This window comes from Cetorhinus maximus, chromosome 3 (genome assembly GCF_964194155.1).
Source record: "Cetorhinus maximus chromosome 3, sCetMax3.hap1.1, whole genome shotgun sequence".
NCBI classification, from domain to species: Eukaryota; Metazoa; Chordata; class Chondrichthyes; order Lamniformes; family Cetorhinidae; genus Cetorhinus; species Cetorhinus maximus.
Genome location: NC_135881.1, coordinates 147,031,511 through 147,056,665, shown reverse-complemented (window position 1 = coordinate 147,056,665; position 25,155 = coordinate 147,031,511). Strand labels below are relative to the sequence as shown.

The window sequence follows — 25,155 nt, the reverse complement described above, 5'->3', positions numbered from 1 at the left end:
ATGCTGGGCATGACTTCATCTCATAGCTGTCTTGTGTTTCCCTCACAGGTCTCAGAGCTGCAGTCCCACCTTCCCGGAGAGGAGTCTGACCTCAGACATGAGAATGAGGCAAATGGGTCTGAGGGTGCACCGTCACCACCTTCCGATGCAGCAGGCACCAGCCCAGAGACACTCTGGTGGGTTTAAGCATGGAAATAGAGTGGGGAGCTCTAAGTGAAGAGCAAATCACCAGCGTGCAGGAGGAGCTGTCAGAAGCAGAGTTGTCTGTACATAGTTCCCCCCACTAAGGGAGGAGGGCAGTCACAGGGATGCTTTGAGAGCCAGTGAGGCAGAACCTCAGGAATCTCTCTTTGGGACTGAATATTTGGACCTGCAGCAGCAGATAAGTGGCCATTTGGCCAAGTTCCGTGAGGCATTGTAAGTTCATGCACTCTGAATGGAGGAGTCCGTGGTGGTCATGACCTCGGCCATGTCTTGGGTTGGGGAGTTCATGATAAGCAGCCACAAGAGAGTGGCCAACCTCATGATGAGCCCCATGCAGTAGCACGTACAGTGCAAGCAAGAAGTGTGAGATCTCCTGCTCATTGGCCCTAGCTCCATAGCAGTAGTGTGAGTAGAATTAATGTTCTTGAGGGCATCTCAGTAACTAGAGCGGATGGCAGCTGTATGCTAATACCACACTGCATCCAGTCATCAGGGCACTGCCCCAAGGCCTGAGCAATCAGAACAGCTGGGTGAGGAATCCATGTATTTTGAGAGAATCTCACCCTCCTCTGAGGGTGTTTCAATAGGCTAATGGATTTCTGGGCTCTCAGCCAAGCCTCATTATGTATCCTTGGCTGAAAGTCAAAGCATCCATTAGAATACTAAAACACCTGAGCCCCAGAGAAAATATTACTTGATTGACAGCCATGGGCTCTCCAATCTATGCTGTCAACTTCACAATGTTTATTTGCACACGATAAAGAGGTTTCAAGTGCTTGCAGTTTCAGTTATTGAAACTTCAAAGGACCTGGGTGATTGACACTTTTATTGAGCTGTAGTAAAAAGGAGTTTGTTTAAAGAAGTGAAAAGTTATCAATGAATTACTTATTTTTAAGCTTTTTTTTTAAACACATCCTACTGTCACTATAGCATTCGCTGGTTCAATACAGTGTATAATGAGTGAATGGATATGGAACTGCCTTAACTGAGTATGAGGGGCCACAGGGGTTTGGGGGGCATACCTTGACATGGGGGGCATGAGGAAGACCTTTTGAACGTACCTCTGAGGTGCTGTGAACCACATCTTTTTGAAACTCTGTGAAAATCGGGGAGGATTAGGACATGCCTATTCCCACAATTGAGTCAGCCAGGTGGGGAGTGCAGGTTGTGGGCTTTTGACCTAAACCAGCTTGCACCCTTTAAAGGCTCTTCCTGAAAATCAGAAACCCTGGGAATGGGGTCGGGAATCCCAGAATCGTGTCCCAGCCGTGATTTTTAAAGGGCCCAGCGTCATCTCAACTTCAAAATTCAGCCCTTAATGTCAGATAGAGAACCTGATAACACAAGCTAAGTCTTGGATTTGAGGATGGTGATGGTGGAGAGAGAGAGAACTGAATATTATTAGCAAATGTGTAAAATGATCCACATCCTCAACTAAAGGACCCAAAATTCCTCGGGTGAGGATTTTACAGTACAGTGCCCCCAGCACCAGTCTCACCCTGGAAACTCACCAGTTTCCCAAGTTCCACCCAGGCCCCAGGGTTAAGTGGCTGATCTGTCCAAAGATCCACATTCTAAATGAGGCAGTGGCTGGAACTTTGGGTTACTCTGGGGGTGACTATGCAAGATGAGAGAAGAAATCATTGGTGGAGGTGTGTTGACTATATTGGAATAAGTCAGAATGAAACCAAGCATGACGAGCCCTACAAACGTTAACCTCAGAGGACATGCAGTGTAGGAGATAGAAATGGTCCCCCAAATGAAGTGAAGATGTAGAGGAACATGGTGAGTGGCAAAGCACCAGAGTGACAATCTTGTGATTCAGGCAGTATCAATGCAAGTACAAATTGTTCGTATTTGGAGAAGTGAATGTGGAATTGTCTAGTAAATCATAAGACAGTAGCAGCAGTAGGTCATTCTGCCTATCGAGCCTGCTCCGTCATTCAATGATAACATGGTTGATCTGATTTTGGCTTTAAGTCCACTTTCCTGCCTACCCATCATAACCCTTGGCACTGTTATTGATCAAAAATCTTCCCGGCTTAACCTTGAATATATTCAATGACCCACTCCCCACTGCTCCCTGCGGAAAGAATTCCACAGTATAACATGAGAGAAGAAATTCCTCCTTGTCTCCATTCTGAATGCTAGGCCCATTACTTTTAAATTGTGTCCCCTAGTTCTAGATTCCACCACAAGGAGAAACACTGGGCGGAATCATCCTAGATTTGCACTAAGTGCGGTAGCGGGCTGGAAAAATGACATTTTACCCACCGGCTGCAATGGCAGCTTCTCACGCTGTATTGTTCCGATCCTGCTGCATTAATTATGCTTTCCTAGGAATCATGCTACTTCGATGGCGAGCGGGCTTCGATTCGCCTGCCACGCCGTCACCTCGCCACTTCATCATGCCGGTAACCATATTTAAAGTGCAGCTGTGAGCGCTCAGTGCTCCCAGCCCAGGACTGCTGCAAAGAAGATATGGTCCTGAAAGGCAAGAAGACTGCAGCCCCCAGGTTTAGTGACGCATCCCCTGAGCATCTTTTGGACACCATTGAGGCCTCTGTGATGTCCTCTACCCCCACTCTGGTCACCAGAGGGGCAGCAACATCAACACTGCCATTGCCTACCAAGCCGGAGTGGTAATCAGTGCCAATGCTGCACAGAAGAGATTGGCCATCCAATGCAGATGAAGGATGAATGACCTCATCCATGCCACAAGGGTAAGGCAACCATCTCATCACTCACTGCCAACTCAAGGAATATCAGCACCCGTTCTCTCACATACCCTCACATGTCCACCTGGCCTCATCGCCTGTGGAAACTGCCTCCTCAGCCCTCACCATCTTAACGCCACTTGCACAGATCAACATGTGCCCCCATATACGCCTTGAGACACCCCACTCCTCCAGTACAGTCCTGCAGCCTCTTCCCTTGCCTGAGGCTACTTCTCCTCCTTCCCCAAGCAAGCCCTAGCCCTGCAACCATTGAAAAGCCACCCATGCCTTATAGGTAGGTAGAGACCTGCCCATGAGCCTTTCTAAAAGTGATGTGAAGCTGTTTGCAGAGCCTGGTGCTGATAACTGCAAGTGCTGTCCGAAGCACGGTAGGCAAGCAAACCTTGGGAGGTGCAGCTCACCAAGTGCACGCCTTATATCTGCTATTGTGAAACACATTGGTGTGTTTTTCTGCCGACGTGCTCAGACAATCCGGCTTAAAATGATATGCAGATGTATTATTATAATAAGGTTCCAGACATCCAAAGGCGGGAAGTGTGGCCTGCCTTTGACGAGCACAGCACACGATTGCAGACTGGTTTCACAACATCGTGAAACCAATTTTTGGCCTTCTCGCCATATTGTCTGCTCACGCTGCCGAACACACCCGACGCGAGCAACACAGAAAATTCCACCCATTGTCTTAGCATCTATCCTGCCAAGCCCCCTCAGAATCTTAAATGTTTCAATAAGATCACCTCTCATTCTCCTAAACTTCAATGAGTGTTGGCCCAACCTGCTCAACCTTTCCTCATAAGACAAACTCTTCATCATAGGAATCAGCCTAATGAACCTCATCTGAAATGCTTCCAATGCAAGTATGTCCCTCTTTAAGAAGATCAAAACTATACACAGAACACTAGTTGCAGTCTCGCCAATGTCCTGTACAGTTGGGCACACTACATCACCTTTGCAATAAAGGCCAACATTCCATTTGACTTCCTAATTACTTTTTTGTACCTGCATGCTAACTTTTCATGATTCATGTGGAAGGGCACCCAGATCCTTTTGTACCGCAGCATTCTGTAGTCTCCCTCCATTTAACTAATATTCTGCCTTTCTGTTCTTGCTGTCAAATTTCCCACATCATGCTCCATCTGCTAAATTTTTGCCCACTCATAACATATCTATATTCCTTTTCAGGCTCTGTGTCCTCTTCCCAACTTGCTCTCCTATCTTTCTTTGTATCATCAGTAAATTTGGCTACAATGTGGTTGGTTCCTTCATCTAAGTCACTCATATAGATTGTAAATAGTTGAGACACCAGCACTGATCCCGATGGCACTCCACTAGTTATAGCTTGCCAATTTGAAAATGACCCATTTTTCCCAACTTTCTGTTTCCTTTTAGTTAACCAACCCTCTATCCATGCCTTGAGCTCTTGTGTTGTAACCTTTTATGTGGAACTTTTATCAAATGCCTTTTGGAAATCCAAATACACTAGATCTACTGGTTCGCCTTTATTCACCCTGCTTGTTATGTCCTTAAAAAACACTAATATGTCAAACATGATTTCCCTTTCACAAAACCATGTTGACTCTGCCTGATAGTATTATGATTTTCTAAATGTTCTGCCTCCTCAATAATAGATTCTAACATTTTTCCAATGACAAATGCTAGACTTAACTGGCCTATAGTTTCCTGCTTTCTGTCTCCCTTCTTTCTTAAATAATGGTGTTACATTTGCAGTTTCCCAATCTGCTGGGACCTTTCCAGAATTTAGGTAGTTTTGAAAGATACTATTCTTAGGATACTTTTTGTATCTTCTACTATGAAGGCAGATACAAAATACTTTTTCAAAGTCCCTGGCATTTCCTCATTTCGCATTATTAATTCCCCAATCCCATCCTCTAAGGAATCAATGTTCGCTTTCGCCACTCTTTTCCTTCTTTCTATACTTGTAGAAGCTTTTATTATGTTTTTATATTTCTTGCTAGTTTTCTCTCGTACTCTAATTTCTCCCTCTTTATTCTTTTTAGTTATTCTTTGCTGGTTTTTGAAATTTTACCAACTTTCAGGCCATCCACTGATCTTTCCAGCATTGTGCTTCTTTCAAGTTGATACCTCCTTAATTCCCTTAGTTAGGCACATGTGATGCAACTTTATCATGTCACCTTTCTTTCGCAATTAATGTATCTTTGTTGAGAGTTATGAAATATTTCCTTAAATGTCTGCCGCTGCTTTTCTACCATCTTACTTTTTAACCTATTTTCCCATCCCACTTCAGCCAACTCTGTCTTTAGACCCTTGTAATTGTCTTTTTTTCAATTTTAAAATGTTAGTTTCAGACCCACATCTCTTATCCTCAAACTGAATGTGAAATTTTAATCATGCTATGATCGCTCCTACCTAGAGGATCTTTTACTATGAGGCCATTAATTAATCCTGTCTCTTTATACATTACTAAGTCTAAAATAACCTGTTTCCTGGTTGGTTCTGGAATGTATTGTTCTAAGAGACTGTCCTGAAAACACTGTATGAACTCATCCTCCAGGCTACCTTTGCAAATTTGATTTGTCCAATCTAAATGAAGATTAAAATCATCCATGATTATTGCAGCACCTTTCTTACAAATCCATATTATTTATTGATTTATACTCTGTCCTACACTGTAGCTACTGTTAGCGGACCTAGAAACTATTCCCACTAGTGACTTCCTTCCTTTGCTATTTCTTATCTCCACCCAGACTGATTCAATATCTTGATCTCTGAACTAAGATCATTTCTCACTAATATACTGATCTCATCCCTTATTAACAGAGCTACCACACTTAGTTCCCAGATGTTATTCTCCAGTGGGTATGTTGTTCCCAGGTGTGATTCTCTGATCAATTGTGTTGGTTGTACAGAAAATGGTGCAAGTTTCAATTTACACTCTACTCAATCCAAGCTCCAAACGTTTGGGAAATGCTAGTTATTAGCAATGGATTTTCTGAGAAGGAGGGAATGGTAGTTTTGAAGTGGAAAGAAGCATTGCCCTTGCAAACTGAGCTATTTATGATGTCAGCAACCATTGGGACAAGACAAAATAGTTCAGGATGTATTCTCTTATTTTACTGTGACTACATTTAGGATTTATCTTTATAAGTATTTGCTGAACTATCTGATACCCTGCTGGTGTGGTCATTAGGTTTTCAAGCTGGCTGTCTCAAATGCCACAGATGAAATTCATTTAGTCAGTTCTCAACTTGGGACAATAACTGAAACTTCAGCTTCATCTGAGGTACAATTAATATAAAACTTTCAGTTCTCAACATAGGACAATAACTGAAGCTTCAGCTTGATGCGAGGTGCAATTAGTATAACTATCTATAACCAATTACTTTACAGTTGAAAAGAGTTTTTTTTTATGCTTTGCAACAGCAACGCTTAGATTTAATGTCAGTGATTCCCAGGGAATTAATGCAGGGGTACTGGTAGCCATCTAGTGTATTACTAAACCATTCTTCTGCTAAAAGGTTAGGTAGTAGAGATTGCTGTTGAGAGACATGCTCCACACACCCAGGCTAACTTACTGGCAAATTACACCAAAGGCCTTACCTCACCAGCAATTGGAGCAACGATGGCTGGAAAGATGCTTTGTTGCCAAAGGCTTTGATCAATGAGCAATAACTTTTGAGGGATTAATCTACAATATTATGATTTGCATACTTTTTAAAATTAATAGGAAATTCTCAAATTTGTATCAGTAAAACACGCCTTATTTGTCAATTTGGAGATTGAAGCAATGGCAACGAGAGCAAAGCATTGTTGTTGCGGCTTTTAGATTTATCAGCAGCTGAGTCTCAGAGGATCCATCCACAGGCACTATTGGCTGTCTGGAGTGTTTCATACATTAACCCTTTTTCATGTGGAGCTCTAGGTGTTTGCAATAGATGTTTTAATAAGGGCACAGAGGATATTTAATTTAATAGAAATAGATACTTCAATGTTCCACCTTTCAAGTAGCTTCTGGTCTCTCACCTATCTCTGAACCTAAACTCAAGTTCATTCCTGTACACTCCTCAACCAAGTGCATGGCAACCCCCTTTGATCTCTCCATCTCACACGGCCTCGCTACTCCCATCATGCCTATCACAGATCAGGCCACCTCTGATCAGTTGCTTTTATTGCTCTCCACACACATCTCCCTTTCCCTCATGCTTTTCCCAGAAAAGATTCTCCCTCGAGTTTTTCACCACCACAGTTTCAAATTCCCAACTTTCTAGCCTTTGACCCTCCATTCATGATGATGTTTCTGCAGCTCCTGATCTGCTCAGTCACACCCTCACCTCCACCCTTGGCACCCTTAGCCCAATTAAAACCATTGCTCTCTCTCATCCAGATTTTTACCCCTGGTACCAATCTCATCTCAATTCCTTTAAGTTCAGGGGACACAGATTTGAAAGTCTATGGTGAACTTCACCACCATTAGCCAGTCACCACCAGACCATTTGGAATGATTTGCAGCCTTCAGCAAAGGTGAGCACGCCATCCTTCTTCATCTTCCAGCTGCAAAGGAATGTCGTTGCCCAATTTGATTCCTTTCAATCGAGTTGTCACCAGAGAATCACCTGAAATGGCTTCTCTACAACCCAACACCATTACCTCTGGAGTGCCCCCAGGTTCTACCTTTGCATTGCCTTCTATTACTCAATTACATGCTTATTCCCATCCTCAGCAACACTGTCCAAAAGCATAACTTTCTTTTTATTCATTCATGGGATTTTTGTTTTCATTTGTTTATGGGATGTGCATGCCACTGGCTAGGCCAGCATTTATTGCCCATCCCTAATTGCCCTGGAGACGGTGGTGGTGAGCTGCCTTCTTGAAACGCTGCAGTCCATGTGGTGTCGGTACACCCACAGTGCTGTTATGGAGGTAGTTCCAGGATTTTGAACCAGTGACAATGAAGGAACGGCGATATATTTCCAAGTCAGGTTGATGAGTGGCTTGGAGGGGAATTTCCAGGTGGTGGTGATCCCATGTTTCTGTTGCCCTTGTCCTCCTAGATGGTAGTGGTCGTGGGTTTGGAAGGCGCTGCCTAAGGAGCCTTGGTGAGTTCCTGCAGTGAATCTTGTAGACGGTACACACTGCTGCCATTGTTTGTTGGTGGTGGAGGGAGTGAATGTTTGTAGAAGAGGCGCCAATCAAGCGGGATGCTTTATCCTGGACATTGCCAAACTTCTTGAGTGTTGTTGGAGCTGCACTCATCCAGGCAACTGGGGAGTATTCCATCACACTCCTGACTTGAGCCATGTAGATGGTGAACAGGCTTTTGGGTGTCAGGAGGAGGTGGGTTCCCCAGCACAGAATTCCCAGCCTCTGACCTCCTCTTGCAGCTACATATATTTAGCTGACTAGCCCAGTTAAGTTTCTGGTCAATAGTTAAACCCCATGAAGTTTGTGGTGAGTTATTCAGGAATGGTAATGCTGTTGAATAGCAAGAGGAGATGGTTAGATCCTTTCTTATTGGAGACGGTCATTGCCTGGCATTTGAATTACATAAATGTTGCTTGCCACTTATCAGCCCAAGCCTGAATGTTGCCCAGGTCTTACTGCGTGCAGGCATGGACTGCTTCTCTATCTAAGGATGTATTGAACATTGCAATCAACAATCCCCACCACTGACCTTATGATGAAGGGCAGTCACTAATGAATTAGCTGAAGATGTTTGGGCCAAGGACACTGCCCTGAGCATCTCCTGAAAAGATGTTCTGGAGCTGAGATAATGGCCTCCAAAAACCAGAGCCACCTTCCTTTGTGGTTATGTATGACTTCAGTCAGTGGAGAATTTTCACCCTGATTCCCATTGACTTCAATTTTACTCATGCTCCTTGATGCCACACTCTGTCAGACTCTGCCTTGATGTAAAGGGCAGTCACTCTCCCATCATCTCTGGAATTCAACTTTATATTCCATGTTTGGACCAAGGTTGTAATGAAGTCTGGAGCCGAGTGGTCCTGACGAAATTCAAGCTGAGAATCGGTGAGAAGGTTATTGTTGAGTAAATTCCACTTGAAAGCTCATCGTTGACAGCTTTCACCACTTTGCTGATGATTGAGCGTATACTGATGGGACAGTAATTGGCAGGATTGGATATGTGCTGTTTTTAGTGGACATGATATATGAGGGCAATTTTCTACATTGTTGGGTAGATGCCAGTTTGTAGCTGTACTGGAACAGCTTGGTTCTGGGAACAGCTTGGTTCTGGGCACAGCTAGTTTTTGAGCACACGACTTCAGTCCTACAGCCAGGATATATCAGGGCCTCTAGCCTTTGCTGCATCCAGTGCTTTCAGCCATTTCTTGAAATCATGTGGAGTAAATCAAATTGACTGAAGGCTGGCATCTGTGATGCTGGGGACCTCCAGAGGAGGCCAAGCTAAATCATCCGTTTGGCGGTTCTGGCTGAAGATAGATGCCAATGCTTCAATCTTGTCTTTTGCACTGATGTGGTGGGGTCTGCCATCATTGAAGATGGGAATGTTTGTGGAGTCTCCTCCTCCTGTTAGTTGTTCAGTTGTCCACCGCCATTCACAACTGGATGTGTCAGGACTGTAGAGCTTGATCTAATCCGTTGGCTATGGGATCACTTAGTTCTGTCAATAGCATACTGCTTCAATTGTTTATCATGTTTGTAACCCTGTGTTGAAGCTTAACCAGGTCGGTGCCTCATTTTTAGATATGCCTGGAGCTGTTCCTGGCATGCTTTCCTACACTCCTCATTGAATCGTGCTGTTTCTTTGGTATGATGGTAATGGTAGAGTGAGGGATATGTGGGGACCATGAGATTATAGATTGTAGTTGAGTACAATTCTGCTTCTGCTGCTGCTACTGGCCCACAGTTCCTCATGGATGCCCAGTTTTGAACTGCCAAATCTGAATTATAATCTCTCCCATTTAGCACGGTGGCAATGTCATTCAACACAATGGTGGGTCTCCTCAGTGTGAAGACAGGACTTTGTCTCCACAAGGACCATGCGGTGGTTACTCCTACCAATATTGTCATGGACAGATGCATCTTTGACAGGTAGATTGCTGAGGACAAAGTCAAGGAGGTTTTTCCCTCTTGTTGGTTCCCTCACCACCTGCCACAAGCTCACTGGCAAATATGGGAAACAAAGCTCTCTGCGTGTGTTCAGATCATATGCAGAGTGTCTTTCCTGGCTGGACAGAGAGTGAGTTGCAGCCTGCAGAATGACTTGGCTGTGCCAACTGCACCTTGTATTATACGTAAACCAGTATCTATAAATTAACTTCAACCTACCGTGCACTGACAGGACTGTGGTTGTATCAGCTTCAGGTTTAGGCTTGCACTGCTCACATGCCATTTCTCAATTGGGCAGTTTCTTAGCAACTGAGGCAGTACTGTAACTGTTTTTACTAAATTAGACCAAACTTGTATCAAAAATATTCTTTGTAGAAAAGCACTGTGGATCCTGAAATAAAACCTTAAAATGCTGGAAATACTCAGCAAGCCTGGCAGCATCTGTGGAGAGACATTTCATCAGAACTGTTTCATCAGAACTTGAAATGGCTAACTCTGTTTCTCTCTCCACAGATGCTGTCTAACTTGCTGAACATTCCTTGCAGGTTCTTTACGCAGATTTTTATAGCTTTTAAATTCATCTTCAAATGATTTTGTAAATTTTTACTGAATTCCTGTGCACATCAAAACGAGGGCTGTCAGACTTGGGAAATGGAATATTTTTCTACTTTTGGTTCTGTCAGCATTTCGAGGCTTCTGGCAGTGCCCCAGAAATCATGGGAACAATAATTAACCCCCCATGTTGTGACTGTTTCTTTGGCCATGGCAATCTTGCCTCTGGACTATTGCTGTGAGTTTGGGAGCTTCCCTTCCCCTCCCCCAACCCATGAAGCTACCAATCCCCAATTCAGGTGGTGAGCCCATTTAAAATCCAGATCATGGTTCTGCAACATAATACATAGGACTACATTTGCCATAACAGGGCATGCTCCATCCAGTATCAGCCAGTAGTTCAGCCAGTAGATCCCAGAGGTAAGTCGGCATTTATTGTTGTGGGACAGGAGTAATAAGAAGGCTCTTGTGCCCCCACAAAAATACTGAGTTGCTGCTTGTCCAAGTTTGACCACCTCCCTATCACCTCTCCTCCACAGCAGCGCCCCCTGCCCTTCCAGGATATACCTGTAAATGCATCATCCCAGCTAGCCAACATTCATGATGCCCAAACCTGGCAAGCTGGTTTGGGCTGCCTGTTTGGTATCTGTAGCTCATCAGTTAGTTTAAAATGAGGCCCGGCCTAAAAAACACGGCATCCTCTCAGCTGCAGGAATTGGCAGTTGAGTTGTAGTCAAAACCTTCCCATAATATATTTAACATCCCACCCTAACCTGCTGAACGAAATGAAGTGGATTATAATCCTAGCCCCTTTTTGGGACTATTCCCGATCAAATGTACTCCTCAGATGATCACTCTCACTTAAGGTTGAGAAAGACAGGCTTCACAGACACTTAAATGGGTCTGAAGAACTGATATAACTCTCACTGAAGGAAAGGAACCACCAGAGAATATTACTATCCTCCAGAAAGCCTTTTTAACAAGTTTTAGCCAGATTAAAACAACTGGATATTATAAGAGTCCAGGCATCTCTTCTTAATAATGTACCTCTCCACTGAAGAGTGTACAGAGACAGGTTTTCGAATTTGGATACAGAAGACGATATGAGACAGTATTTTTTTCTAACTTGTATAAATGTTTATTAAAGAACCGAACATACAGTCCACTTTCGATGGTAATTGCAACATCGATAATTCAAGAAAAGTAAGTATAATCTTGTTTCTATTAGAGAATCCAGGTCTTAATAATGTTACGGAGATATATTCAAGATATCCATCAATATTTAAAGTAGTATATACCTGAATACCTGAGTGGAAAGGCATAGAGTCTAACTAGCTACCTCTATCCCAACTAAGGGGAAAACTGTCATTGCTATGCTACAACAGCCATACCTTGAGAGATGCTGGAGTGAATCCAATGAATCTAAAAGTCCTACTGTGTGTTTCCAACATTATACCATAAAAGAGCTGAACTAGCAGGAAGCATGTTGAGCACACAAGCTGGACAACCTCCTTCGTTTTTGTCAACATCCTTCAAGCAAACAGGATACTGAGAGGTTCATATGGTGGTTACTACATTCAGTTTCCAGAATTCAGTTAACAAGTGCTTTAGGGGCATCCTTAATGTTATCTATTTTAGATTGTGGTTTCTTACAATTTATCAATGCCTGGCTAAGGTGATGTAGAGGCCAATAACTGTTTTTTCAGGAATTGCCTTGTCTTAAAGGATATACCATATCCTATGCCACATGTTAGTGTCCTTGAGATCACAATGATGCCAAGCACATTTATAAACTTGTAAACCTTTGTCCAACAGATGAACTCTGCTTTTAATTTTGAATCCTTACTTCATACAGGTAAGCTTTGTGGCCAGTACAGGGATCGAACCCGTAGCCTTGGCTCTAATCATCTGAGCTAACCGGATGATAAAAAATAGGAGCAGGAGTAGGTCATAAGTGGGATTTGAACCCATGTCCCCAAAGCACCAGCCTGAGCCAGTGGCAACACCACTACACCACCATCCCTACTTCATTGGAGAATCACTGTTTTTAATCTTATATCTCTGTATTTATAGCTGGATTCCCTTATAACTGTATTTATAGCTGCATTCCTCCTCAAAAAGGCTTTAATCACAACCTTATTACACTCCCTATTGCAACAGTGAGAATTGTTTTCAAGTTCTTAAACTACCATTTTTATAATCTCTGAATGAGATTGCCAATTTGTGGTCATTTTTGTGCTCAGAATCATGCCTGCTGAGACAGGTTGCCCAAGTTTATTTCACATAAGACTGTATCAAAGAGAGAGGAGCCATCGGTCTCATCAGTCTGTGCTCAATTCAAAACCAGATCCCCAACCTAAAAGAAGAGGATGACTGGCAAATCCAGTGATAAGAGCTACAATCTAAATTTCAGAATCCACAACACCTGTCTGTGGTTTACCCCTTTAATTAAATTTATTCTGAATACATCAAGCCTTAATGAACAGATTGGGGGTGTCAGCTGTGGCTCAGTTCATAGCACCCTCGCCTTTGAATCAGAGGACTGTGGGTTCATGTCCCACTCCCGGAAACCAAGAACTGTGATTGTACTCGATAGAGTTGCAATCTGTGACTGTTGATAACTCGAAAGAATTTTTAATGAACAGATTGGCACAAATCACTCATTATGGGCCACCAAAATGATCATTGTTTCTTCAAAGGATAAATAGCATATTATGTCTTGGACATTTTAAGCTTGTGCTTGTATTGCGTTTAAGACTCATCCTTCTTGCACTGTGTTTAAGTCTCTGTGACCTGCATATTTATTCCCACATTGGCACTAAATCTAATCATGTATCCATTTGTCCTTTACAGACCATGACCTTTGCAAACTCTATTGTGCAGCAGAGGATTTTGACTTCTTTTTCGCTCTTTCAAGTAAAGTCAAAGATGGAACACCATGTTCTGAGGAAAGAGCTGATGTGTGCATTGATGGTATATGTGAGGTAAAGTGGATTGGTTATGACTATTCCCATACGCACCCCGCCACAGATTGTATAGATTCATACCACTGTAAAATCTGTGCAACACTACAGCTGAAAACTATACAATATATGCGATTTAGCTTTAATGTCCTTCCTTTCAAAGCAGGAATTCAACATGTAGCATATGCAACGTCAGTTTAAAAAAACGAGATAATTTATTTATTGTGGTGCCAGCACTCCACACTAGAGTAATTAAAAAAGATAAGCCTGATCGTAAATCCACAGCCAGTCTGACAACCCAAGGATGTATGACTGGGGGCAGGTGGGAGGGCAAAGATTTTTAAATATCAAACACGCCTTAAACATACCGACTTCCAGTTTTAACTGAAGCAGATCTCGGATTGGGCAACTATTCTGCTCTCAAGTGGTGGATCGCTCACTGAAATCTTTTAATTTTAATCCATGGATGCCAGGTTTCCCAGGGCAAGAGAGTTAGGGCAGATAAAAGGAGGTGAAAATGACCAGACCCATATGGTAAGTGTATTTAAAACCACTGCTCATGGGTCAGCAGGAGCAGGAGGGCTGCCTCCAGGCCCAGCAAACTGTGTTTCTCTCTCTATAGATGCTGCCTGTTCTGCTGAGTACTTCCAGCATTTTCCGTTGTTTAAACTTAAAAACTTACCTCTTTGCAGATTCCACACAATGTTCAGGGCAAAGATTGGGGATCTACAACTCCTGCAAGGCACCGCTCCACACCCCCCCCACCCCGTAATGTCCAAGTGCTCACCCTCCATCTCTGCCTCACCGCTCCCCCCCTACCATGCCACCATCTCTTACTTACCTAGCATTGCGCCCTGGCTGTTTTCCTGCCTGAGAGGCTTGTCAATTTGTTTAGCTGTTGGCAGAAAACCTGTTCATATAATTTTAAAGATATCTCGTATCCAGGAATCCTCCCTCTACCGTCTTCTCAGCCCTGAGTAAATATTGAGGGCTCTCTTGCCATCATACTATTGGGAGTAGGCCGAAGGTATAAAAATTAGACTGTGTCCTGAAAGTGCCCAGCCTAATATCAGGATTTTGATGTCCTCATTACAAGGCAAGTGATGCAGGAGGAAGTGGGGCCAGAAACAGACTTCCAACGCTGGAAGTACCCGCATCTCTGGCTGTTGGAAGAAGCTGGCATTTTATCAATGATTTAAAGGGCACCAAAGAGTGCACCTGGGCCCCTGTGGGCCGAGCCTGGAATTCTGGCTTGGATAGCCAAGGATCAGGCAAATTTCTTGCATACTTATGCAGCCTGTTTACAAAGAAGGACCGTAGAGGAAGATCTACAATTCTTCCTGAAGGACAGAAGTCCCTTATATTCACTTCCTTTTCAGCCTCTGTTGCCATAGTTTGGGCCTATTTGGTAGTTGGGCACACTAGCTGCACCTCTAGGGGTGTGAGTGCCTGCCAGTGATAAGCAAATTAAGGGATCCCACCAATCTTGTAAATACTGATGGGGTCAATTGCTGGGCACAACCTGGCATTTAGTCTAGGAGGCAACCTCTCCATCCACCATGGAGTTTTTAACCATATGATGTTCCATTCCAAAACGAGGAGGAAACTCCTCTAATAAAATGGCAAGGCTTAAATGATGTAAAAGTACACTTATAACTAGGATTGCACTTGTTTTAAAAGGTTATTCCAATACATTATGACATACTTGCACTTTAACCATTAATGATCAGCTTATTACAATAACTTCCATTCTCAATAAGTAGGACAGTTTCAGAAATAACCTACTGGAGATAACTCTGAGTGAGGGAATGGAATTGCAAAATGCTCATTTTTACACATACATAACCCAGCAAGTACTGTTTCGTTGTTACACTATGGGGATTCTGTAATTTATCTGTTGGTATCTCATTGGCAATTGATTTGGCTCTTTCAGCAGGAATTTCTTATATGGTTCTGCCCTATTTTGATAGGGATAGCAGAGGAAAATGAGGCAACATTGGATGGGAAGTCCTAGCACTACACTCTCAAACACCACCGCCACCCGCAAAATCCCTTCTCTCCACACCCACCGCCCCCCACAACCACCAATCAGACAACCAGCTCCACCTCATTTCCTTCCCCCAAACCATTGCCAATAATGCTTGATGCAGTCACTTCATGTTAATCCCAACAGGGGAGACGGACCTAGCCCTCTGTCCCATTTCCCACCTGTCTACCACCTCTGTCACAGCACCCCATTGAAAGATGGCCATAGACCAGGGATAGCAGCAATAATAGCCTTGATTTCTATAACTGGAGAGAATGGGCTGAGTAGAGGTCTCTTCTCATTCTAATTCAGGCTCCAAGCACCTATCTTTATAGGCCTCTATTTCAATCAAAGCCTACCAAACTGGTAGCTTACATCTTTGTAGCTGTACTGTCCCTTTAATGTTCCTAGCTGCCTGATTAAGTGCTGCAGTGGTAGTCCAAGTATAGCTCCTCCGATTCTCATTGTTGATATTGGCGGTCTTCCTCTAGGCAGAGAATTTTGCCAGAAACCCATCCTTTGTGCTAAGGAGTCACTGGATGTAAGACTTTCTGCACCCCTAGTGCCCAGCATGATCAATCTCAGCATTCCTGCTGCAATTGTTTGAATACCTTAGTCTTGTCAGCTCAATTTAAAATGAACTATTCATTAGACATTATTTGTGGTATTCAAGCAATCTCCCATTAGATAGAGTTGTTTATTTGAGCCTGTCAGTACTCGACGTAGAAAAAGAAGTCAAAACTACACTTATTATAAAGAAGTAAGTTCTCTCTCTGCCCAATATAGCTTTACAAAATCCTCATGGAACAGTCACCGTTAAACTGCTCCATTAGTGATTTGGACTGAGTAAAGATAGATTACTCTATTAGCAATAATTGAGACATTCCAATGTTACTAAGGCCCCCCGAGTAATATGCTCAATGAGAATGATGCCTATGGTTAGGATTCTCATTGAGCATAGTTTTATAATGGTTTCTAACATAGATTTATGTAAACAGTGTTCACAGTGATAAATTCAAGCCAGAGACACCCTTCCATGTGTGTAATCCAGTCAAAATCTTGTGTAAATTATAAAGCGTAATGTCTTGTTGATGTGCTTTTATCTGTTTCCATTGCTCACAGGCAGTTGGATGTGACCGTGTACTGGGTTCTAATGCGGTGCCAGATGCATGTGGGGTCTGCAAAGGGAACAACTCAACATGTAAAATCTACAAGGGCCAATACAGCAAACAGCACTATGTCAACCGTATGTTATGATCCATGTAATGTATTGCACCTCTCAGTGTATTACTCATGACACCCATTTAATCTATGGAGCAGAAGGAACTATAAGGCTTTATTATGGTTCCATAAGTTTCTTCGAAATATAACATATAAAATTTAAACCCATGCTCCCATTAATTTGTTTAATTCTTTACTGCGATTGTCAGATCTAAATGTTTAAATTTAGGATATAACTTCAATTTTGGCAAGAACCCTGAATCAGCCCCTGTGCAAACCCCGAGGCCCACAAAATTACCAGGACACATCAATGAGAAAAAGAATATATAAGCACAAATAAAGTTGCGTTGTGTGAAAGTCAGACCAATTGCCACGTCTCGAAATTTGCAAATGGCCTACAGGCCATAATTTTACATCTGTACTATGGAGACACCTAAAATGATAAGCATTTTATGTACTTGGGTTGATTATACATGGCATTTTCTTCTCCCTGCATGAAGATACTGAGTCATGCTTGGCACAGCTTCACGGCAGCCCTAATTTATCCAATCCGTAGAATTCATTTCCGCAAAATCAGAAGCAGCTCAAATTTGACACACAGACCTCCCGGCCGGATTTCCAAATCTCCATTCCGGTCAGACAAGGCTTCACAGCAGGAGCAAAGTCACACAACTTTTACCACCTATTTTCTTTGGTTCAATACTACTCTGGAAGAATATGTTTATGGGACCCTGAACACCGAACGTGCTATTCTATTTTTGTACATTTTGACATAGAGCTCAGAATGTTTTAAAAAAGAGTGACATATCCTAAAAATGTATACAGTGTATATTGAATTGAATTTTCCTTTCTCTCCACCAGAGTACTACACAGTAGTTGTTATTCCTGCAGGGTCGTATAGCATTCATGTATATGAATTAAACATCTCCAACACTTACATTGCTATTCGAAACCAACAGCAGAAATACTATCTCAATGGCCATTGGACATTGGATTGGCCTGGACGGCACAGATTTTCCGGCACAGTGTTTGACTATAAAAGGCCATACAATCGACAGGAAAGCCTTTCTGCCATGGGCCCTACCAATGAAACACTAGTAATAGAGGTACGTTTGTCCATTCTCTCAGTAAAACGCAGCACATTTCTTGAGACGTTATACCATCATTCGGGCTTAATAACAACCGTAATGTGATATACAGTTTTACTAGCCTTCGCTGGCATGGTTTCAATAAGTATTAACTTTCAGTGTGGTGAGGCTGTCAGGGAAGGGAACAACCTATATTATCTGCAATAAATGTCTTCTGTCCACTGAAGGACAAGTTTTATTCAAGAAATTTATGACCATATGTCTCATGTCCTGTCAGCTGAAAGGTGCTTATGGATATTATCAGAGGAAACAAGAGAGATGAAAGAATAGGAGAAAAAGGTATCTTTATGTGAATTTCATGACAGTGGTTACTGAGTGATGATCAAAGGCAGGCTCCCTGGCTAACATTTTCCCTCGTACACTTCGAAGACTTCAGCGCAGCAATCGATACTTTATTAAGGTTAGCACAGATCAGAAAACAAAAGGGCAACCTTTGTTGCCTGTATAATTCAGTACAAGTCCAAGCACTGAATTACCTCATGATAAAAGTGCGCTGTTCCAGAGTGCTCATAATATAACCCACTGCCACCCCTCAACACAAAACCCCGCCTTGCTTACTCACTTGCGGCCTTGTGCAGTGGTATTGGTTCTGGTTCCTATGGGCCAGAGCCTGGCCCCTTTGGGATGTGCATACATGTACATCAAAGAGATAGTTTAAAATAAAAGTTTTATAATTTACAGAGCTGCTCTATGATAGTTTTGTGATGGTAGCATTTGAGCAAATTAGGGTTCAGGATTGTAACTCAATAATATGCAATGAGCACCTCATCTGATGATAAAATTGTGTTAGTTTGAATCACTCTTGAAATAATACTACTGTGCTGTGCCAATTGATTTGTGATATGAAAACCTGGGAAATAATCTTCATACCTGTGTCCATGAACATTTCTGTTATAAACCGCAAGGTAATAGACAATTCCTCCACTAACCTGAGATATTTCTCCAAGTTCCCACATGGGGCTGTTCTCAAACCTGAACAGGCAGTGAAGGTGTTGCAGTTTAGAAATTGGTTGATTCAAATCTTGCACGATACTCCTATAAGTGCACAACTTAATGAGGGAAATACGTAATTATCTGTTTCAAATGCCTTTAGCACACCAGGATTGAAAATTAAATAATGTATGTTTCTGCAGGATGGATGGGTGTAACGCTGAAGTATGATCTAACCTAATAATAATATTTGGAACACCTTAACTCCATACAGAACTGAAAGATTATAATCAAGATAATATTGTTCTTGATTGAAAACATGCCAGGTCTGTAGAATCTCCTGAGACCAAGGATGTATAATATGGAAAGCAATGGTAAATTGCCAAGTGCTATCATGAGGCAGCATTCTCAGTAACCCATAATGTGCTTAGTAACAGGCATATTAAAGAAAGGTTTAGTAGCCACATGGGACAATTATGACATATTGTGTGGTAATTTTGCACTAACGACCTTTGTGATTGCTGTCGTAAGATGGAAAGCGTGGTGTTGCCATAAATCCTTAGTTGTTTCCTATCCTTTAAGGGATCCTAAGATACCAAATTACTTCAAAATCCACATATCAACTTTCAATTTTATAACATTGCAGTAAAAATAAAAGTGTGAGCTTCTGTAAGAGTTCTCCCAATCGTACATGGTAACATTGTGGAAGAGCTGCAGAACACTGGAAAGGTAGTGTAAGCAACGTTTAAGCCGTTTTTTGATGGGTATCAGAGAGAGTTAATCAGAGTAATGTAATTGTTGTCACGTACATGAAATTCCAAAGGTGTTTTTATAAAGTGCCACGTAAAAATAGGCTTGCAGCAAAGCTGAAGCCCATGGAATAAAAGGGACCATGGCAACATGGATATGAAGTTGACTGTGTGATAGAAAACAGAGACTAGTGGTGAATCTTTGTTTTCTGGACAGGAGGAAGGCTGAGTTCCCTGGGAGCAGTACTAGGACCACTGCTTTCCCTGATATACATTAAGGGCCTAGACTTGGGTGTACAAGGCACAATTCCAAAGGTTGCAGGTGACATAGAAATTTGAAATGTTGTGAACTATGAGGAGGATAGTAGACTTCAAGAGGGCATAGACAGGTTTGAGAAATGTGTGGACATATGACAGATAAAATTAATGCAAAGAAGTGTGAAGGGATACATTTTGTTAGCAATAATGAGGGCAGGCAATATAAAATAATGGGTGCAATTCTAAATGGGGTGCAGGAGTAGAGAGACCATGCAATGTATGTGCATAAATGGTTGAAGCTGGCAGGCAGACTGAGAAAGTGGTTAAAAAAGGCAAACTGGATCCTGGGCTTTATAAATAGAGGCATAGGCCGGAATTTTCCGCTCCCATTGGCGGCGAGCATCATGGCGGGTGGGGGGAAAGAATTCGGCAGGAGGGACAGAAATCGGTTTCACCCCGGCGTGAAATCACAGCGGGATCATCCGATAGTGTCTACCATGGCAGATCGCCAATCCCACTGCAGGCCAGCGTGAACCCAATTTGCATCCCACCAATAGGATGCTAAAGAAAGCCCAACTGGAATTGTCCCCCCTCGCCCAATTTAATTTTATGCCAGCAGGAAAACACACCAACCCAGAGCACGCCTGGATAAGCGTGATGTGTAGAAGTTGGAAGTTACCTTTCGGGCCTTGCTCAGATCGCGGACATCCAAGGAGAAGCAGGCGCTGGAGCGCTACAGCTACCGGACCCTGGAGGAACATGTGCAATGCATGCTGGGTGGATCCTAATGTACATGGCAACGCCACGAAGCAGCTCTCTGAAGGTGGGAGGTCTCCACACAGCAGCTTCAACCTTGCTGAGGCTTCGGATCTTCATGGACTTCGCCATAGGCTCGCACCATCTTCTATGGTCTCCGTTGATGCTTTGGACCTGCTTTGGAACTTCATGGTCTTTGCCATGGGCTGGTATGGATGATCAGCAAAGGGAGGGTGGGGGAGGAAGGTCTAGCTGTAAGTAGGAGAAAAAGGTGTACCTGGGGTGGGGTGGTGAGGTTGGGGGGGTCAGGTTGGGAGGGGGAAGGAGGGTGTCCGGGGTGGGGAGGAGAAGGGAGTACAGGGGGAGGAGGGTGTAACAGGGGAGATTGATACAAATGAGGAGGTAGGTGTAAGAGGGGAGGAAGGTGTTCAGACGAAGGTGTCTGGGGGAAGAAGGGTGTTGGGAGGGGGAAGGTGTTTGGGGGAAGAAGGAGCTCGGAGGTGGCAAGGTGTCCAGGGAAAGAGGGAGTTCGGAGGGGAGATGGTGTCCAGGGAGAGGAGGGCATACTGGGGGAGGATGGAGCAAGGGTGGAGGAGGGAGTAAGGGTGGAGGAAGGGATAAGTGGAGGTGGAATGTCCAGGTGAACATGCAAGGGAAGGGTCTGGGGAGTCAATGACTGCCTCCCGGGGAGCAAACTCAGGGTGGGTGAGGTAGGAGGGAATGGTGAGTGTAAAAAGGGGCAGAGGGAGCTGGTAGGGTGGGAGACTAAGGGTGCATCGGCATCGGTAGAAGGAGCGGTGAAAGTGGTTGGTGGGGACACGGAGGCAAACATGAACCCTGAGGGTGGGAAGGAGGAGGTCAATGTGGATAGGGGTAGGATTTTTAGGAAGGTAAGGAATGTGCATGTTCATCCAGACATCCTGGAAAGAGAAGGGTCCGGGCTGTAGGGTAAAGGTGGGGAGGTGGAAGTTGATGCCAGGGGGATGGACTGTGATGAGGGAAAGGACATGGGTGACTGGGGGAGGTGTAAGGGCAGGGGAGCTAATCAAAGGCTTAACGACGACCATAGCTGTCGAAATCGAAAGTGAGCGGAGCCTCGTGTTGGACGGGCACAGGTGCTGCATGGGAGTGTGATCAGTGGGTGGGCGGAGATGCAGGTCAGCTCAGATGGACAACTGAAAGAGAACCCCAGCAGGCAGCATTGAAAATGCTCAGGACATTGAGGTGAATATAATTGATGAAGGTTCCGTGTGCGAGGGAGAGTGCTTGCATGAGGCACTGAAAGGCCCTGCCACACACACTTCTCCCTCCAGAATCACTCATGATCCAGCTCTGTGCAGTTGAACTGCTAGTGGGGGGGATGCAGTTGGAGGACTCGCAAAGCCTGTAAATGAAGCTGAAAGACAACATTACACATTATTCAGTGAAAGTGAATATATTTCCAGGTTATAAAGTGACAAAATGTGTTCACCCGTGCAACCACTTGCGATCAGAAATTCTTAGCTTTTCTAGGCCTACCACTTCTAGGTGCTGCCCTAACATCCACAGCAGGGATGGAGACAGCCTATGCAATGGTTGGGCCTGTTCCCTCTGATGACTTCGGTGTGCATCCTCTGGAGAACCAAGGCCTTGAGGGCTCTGGCTTGCTTTGGCTGTCCTCCCGTTGGCCAGCTGCTCCCTCTGCACTGAAAGAGGATGAGGTTAAGGGGCTCACAAGCATTGAGGTCTCTGAGGGAGCAGACAGCCTCTGAGATTCCTGAGTGGGTGACCCAAGGATGTCCAGCTGCCGCTTCTCCTTCCTTCGGGTGCCCGAGAGCCTAGCCTGACTCCTTGAGGGGAAGGAGCACCTGGGGCCGAGGTGCCCCGTTTCTCTCTCACGTTACCACTGCAGGAACTCACCCATGGCTACCACGATGGAGTGCAGATCTGCACGCATCTCTGTGTTCTACTGGATCAGGATCTCCATGGCATCCACCATCCTTCCCATGAAGACCTCTATGCGCATACACATGGGCACCACTTCATCAGAGAGCAGCCAGACACACTCCTCCGACTCGCGTGCCACTCTGTTGAGGGCTTCCAACAGCTCTGCATGATGTTCTCCTGCCTTCTGCTGACTCTCCACGATGAGTTGGAAGGCCGATTCCAGAGGCTCGTCACCTGACTCAGATCTCACAAATGCTTCTTCACCAGCAGCCCTACAAGTGCCAGGAAGCTCGGCTGAACCTGCCTTCTCCTGCTGCGGACACATGTCCGTGCGGTGACCACAAGATTGTGAACCCGAGCCCACCGCGGTGTGAGTCTCTGCACTGGTGGAGGGTGTGGGTAAACACTGTGACAGGTCTTCCAGGCTGCTTATTTCCAGTTCTTCAATGGGTGAAGTGTCCTCTTTGCTGGTGGTGACGACATGAATGAAGCTGAGAGACTGGCTGGCTGAGGGCATTTGTCATTTGGCAGAGCTCCCTGTGAACCAAAGTAAAGATAATTAGTGCATGGCAGCAGAGTCAAAAGCAGGAGAGAGAGCACTCACAGTTGTGTTGAGAGAGGGATGATGTGGTGCAGGATCCTCATGTAGGTGTTAACTGCCGACCTCAGCATCGCTGCAGCCATGGTCCACGCCCTCACCAGTCAGCATGATGGCACGCTCCTCAAAGTGGGTGAGGGGCCTAATGTGGGTCACTCCACCCTGGGCCTGGGACCTCTCCCTGCTGCTGTGAGCCAGCTTCTCCTGCATGAAAACAGATGGAGAGAGTGTGAGCAGGACACATGGCACTGTGTGGAATGTTTGTGTGGTGAGTGGAACCATGGACAGGATGAGGACGGGGGCTCCAGAGGATATGAGCCTGATGGAGATGTGAGGGTGTGTGTGAGGGTTAGCGGTTGTCACTTCAGGTGTGAGACCCCTGTGGATGTGTGATGGGTTTGGGAGTGTGAGAGTTGACAGTGATGAGGTGGTTGACTTACCTGGCAGAACAGAACGGATGAGAGCATTCATCCTGTTCCTGCACTGGATGGCTGACTTACTCCATTGGCACTGACCGCTGCTTCCCAGGCCAAATTGGTGACTTTGATGTATTTCCTGTGGCCAGAGTGGGGGCAGAGGACACCGTGGTGGCCTTCCACTGTATCTAGCAGGCACCCCAGAGAGGTGTCACTAAACATGAGGGCTGCTATCACCTTTGCCTTTGGAGCCAACTGTCACCTGGAGCAGTTCTGGTCTGTAGACATGAAGTAGGCCGCACTCTGGTGCACTTTAATTATGGCACCTGGAGTGGAAGCGCTGAGGTCATGGCATGGCGGGCAAATCCAAGCCCACCCAGCAGTGATCCGGAATTTTTCCCATGAATGCACTATTATTGAGGCAGGGAAGGGGATGATATGGCCTGAAAATCCGCCATTGTGCCAGGGTTAAAATGTCGTATTTCACACCCGCTACCGCACTTAGTGCAAATCTGGGATGATTCCACCCATAGAGTACAAAAGTAAGCAAGTCATGATGTACCATTATAAAGCTCTGGTTTGGCCTCATCAGAAATATTGGGCGGAATCTTCTTCTCTTAGTATATTTACAGCCATCAAGACCATTTCCGGGATCTGACCTCGCATGGGTCAGAGGTGAGCCAATTGGAAAATCCTCCGGCGTCCGGGAGGCGGACAATTAAGAGGTCATCTCTGTTTTTGCTATCCAGTTAAGGGTGGTTCCAGATCAGGAGTGCAGTAAATCGCAGTCCACCCCAATGGAGACCTCCAGCCTCCACTGTGAGACCAGAGGAAGCACTGCTGAATGGCAAGCAGATGGAATGACAGGAAGGCACTCTAACTGGCATTAACGCCTGTGGAGCAGATACAAGGTTACTTTCATATGACTATTGAAGACATCCATCCCCACAATTTCTTCATTCAATGGCAAAGCTTTTTTTTTGTAAAAATATACTTTATTCATAAAATATCTTCAATCACATTCAAAACCATTTCAAAAACAACATTACAAGGGTACAATCCAGGTTAAACTTTTACAAAATGTATCACCAGGTGCATCAGTACAAACAATATTACAATCATTTACAGCCTTTCATTTTGATCTGTACAGCCCGAGGGGCTCTAAACAGTTCCCAGTCTCTCGGTGCGTTGTGGTAGAAAGGTCTTAGACAGCGACCCTTCCCCATTGCGCCTTTGCGGCAGCTGCCCCAAGCTTTAGTGCGTCCCTCAGCACGTAGTCCTGGACTTTGGATTGTGCCAGTCCGCAACAATCGGTCGGGGACAACTCTTTGTGCTGGAAGACCAACAAGTTTCGGGCAGACCAAAGCGCGTCTTTCACCGAGTTGATGATCCTCCAGCTGCAGTCGATGTTTGTCTCGGTGTGTGTCCCTGGGAACAGCCCATAGAGCACAGAGTCCTGTGTCACAGAACTGCTCGGGATGAACCTCGACAGCAACCACTGCATCTCTCTCCAGACTTTCTTTGCAAAGGCACAATCCACAAGGAGGTGAACAACGGTCTCTTCCCCACCACAGCCACCTCGAGGGCAACGTGCAGAGGGGG

General features: G+C 44.5%; 1 protein-coding gene across 1 annotated transcript in view; it reads left to right on the top strand.

Moving 5' to 3' along the window:
* adamts16 (ADAM metallopeptidase with thrombospondin type 1 motif, 16) overlaps positions 1 to 25,155 on the top strand; it is a 335,654-nt gene that overhangs the window by 173,036 nt on the left and 137,463 nt on the right. The window contains exons 14-16 of the mRNA XM_078535725.1: positions 13,416 to 13,546; positions 16,674 to 16,797; positions 17,634 to 17,878. Of these exons, the coding sequence (XP_078391851.1) occupies positions 13,416 to 13,546; positions 16,674 to 16,797; positions 17,634 to 17,878 (500 nt within the window). The remainder of the gene's footprint in view (positions 1 to 13,415; positions 13,547 to 16,673; positions 16,798 to 17,633; positions 17,879 to 25,155) is intronic.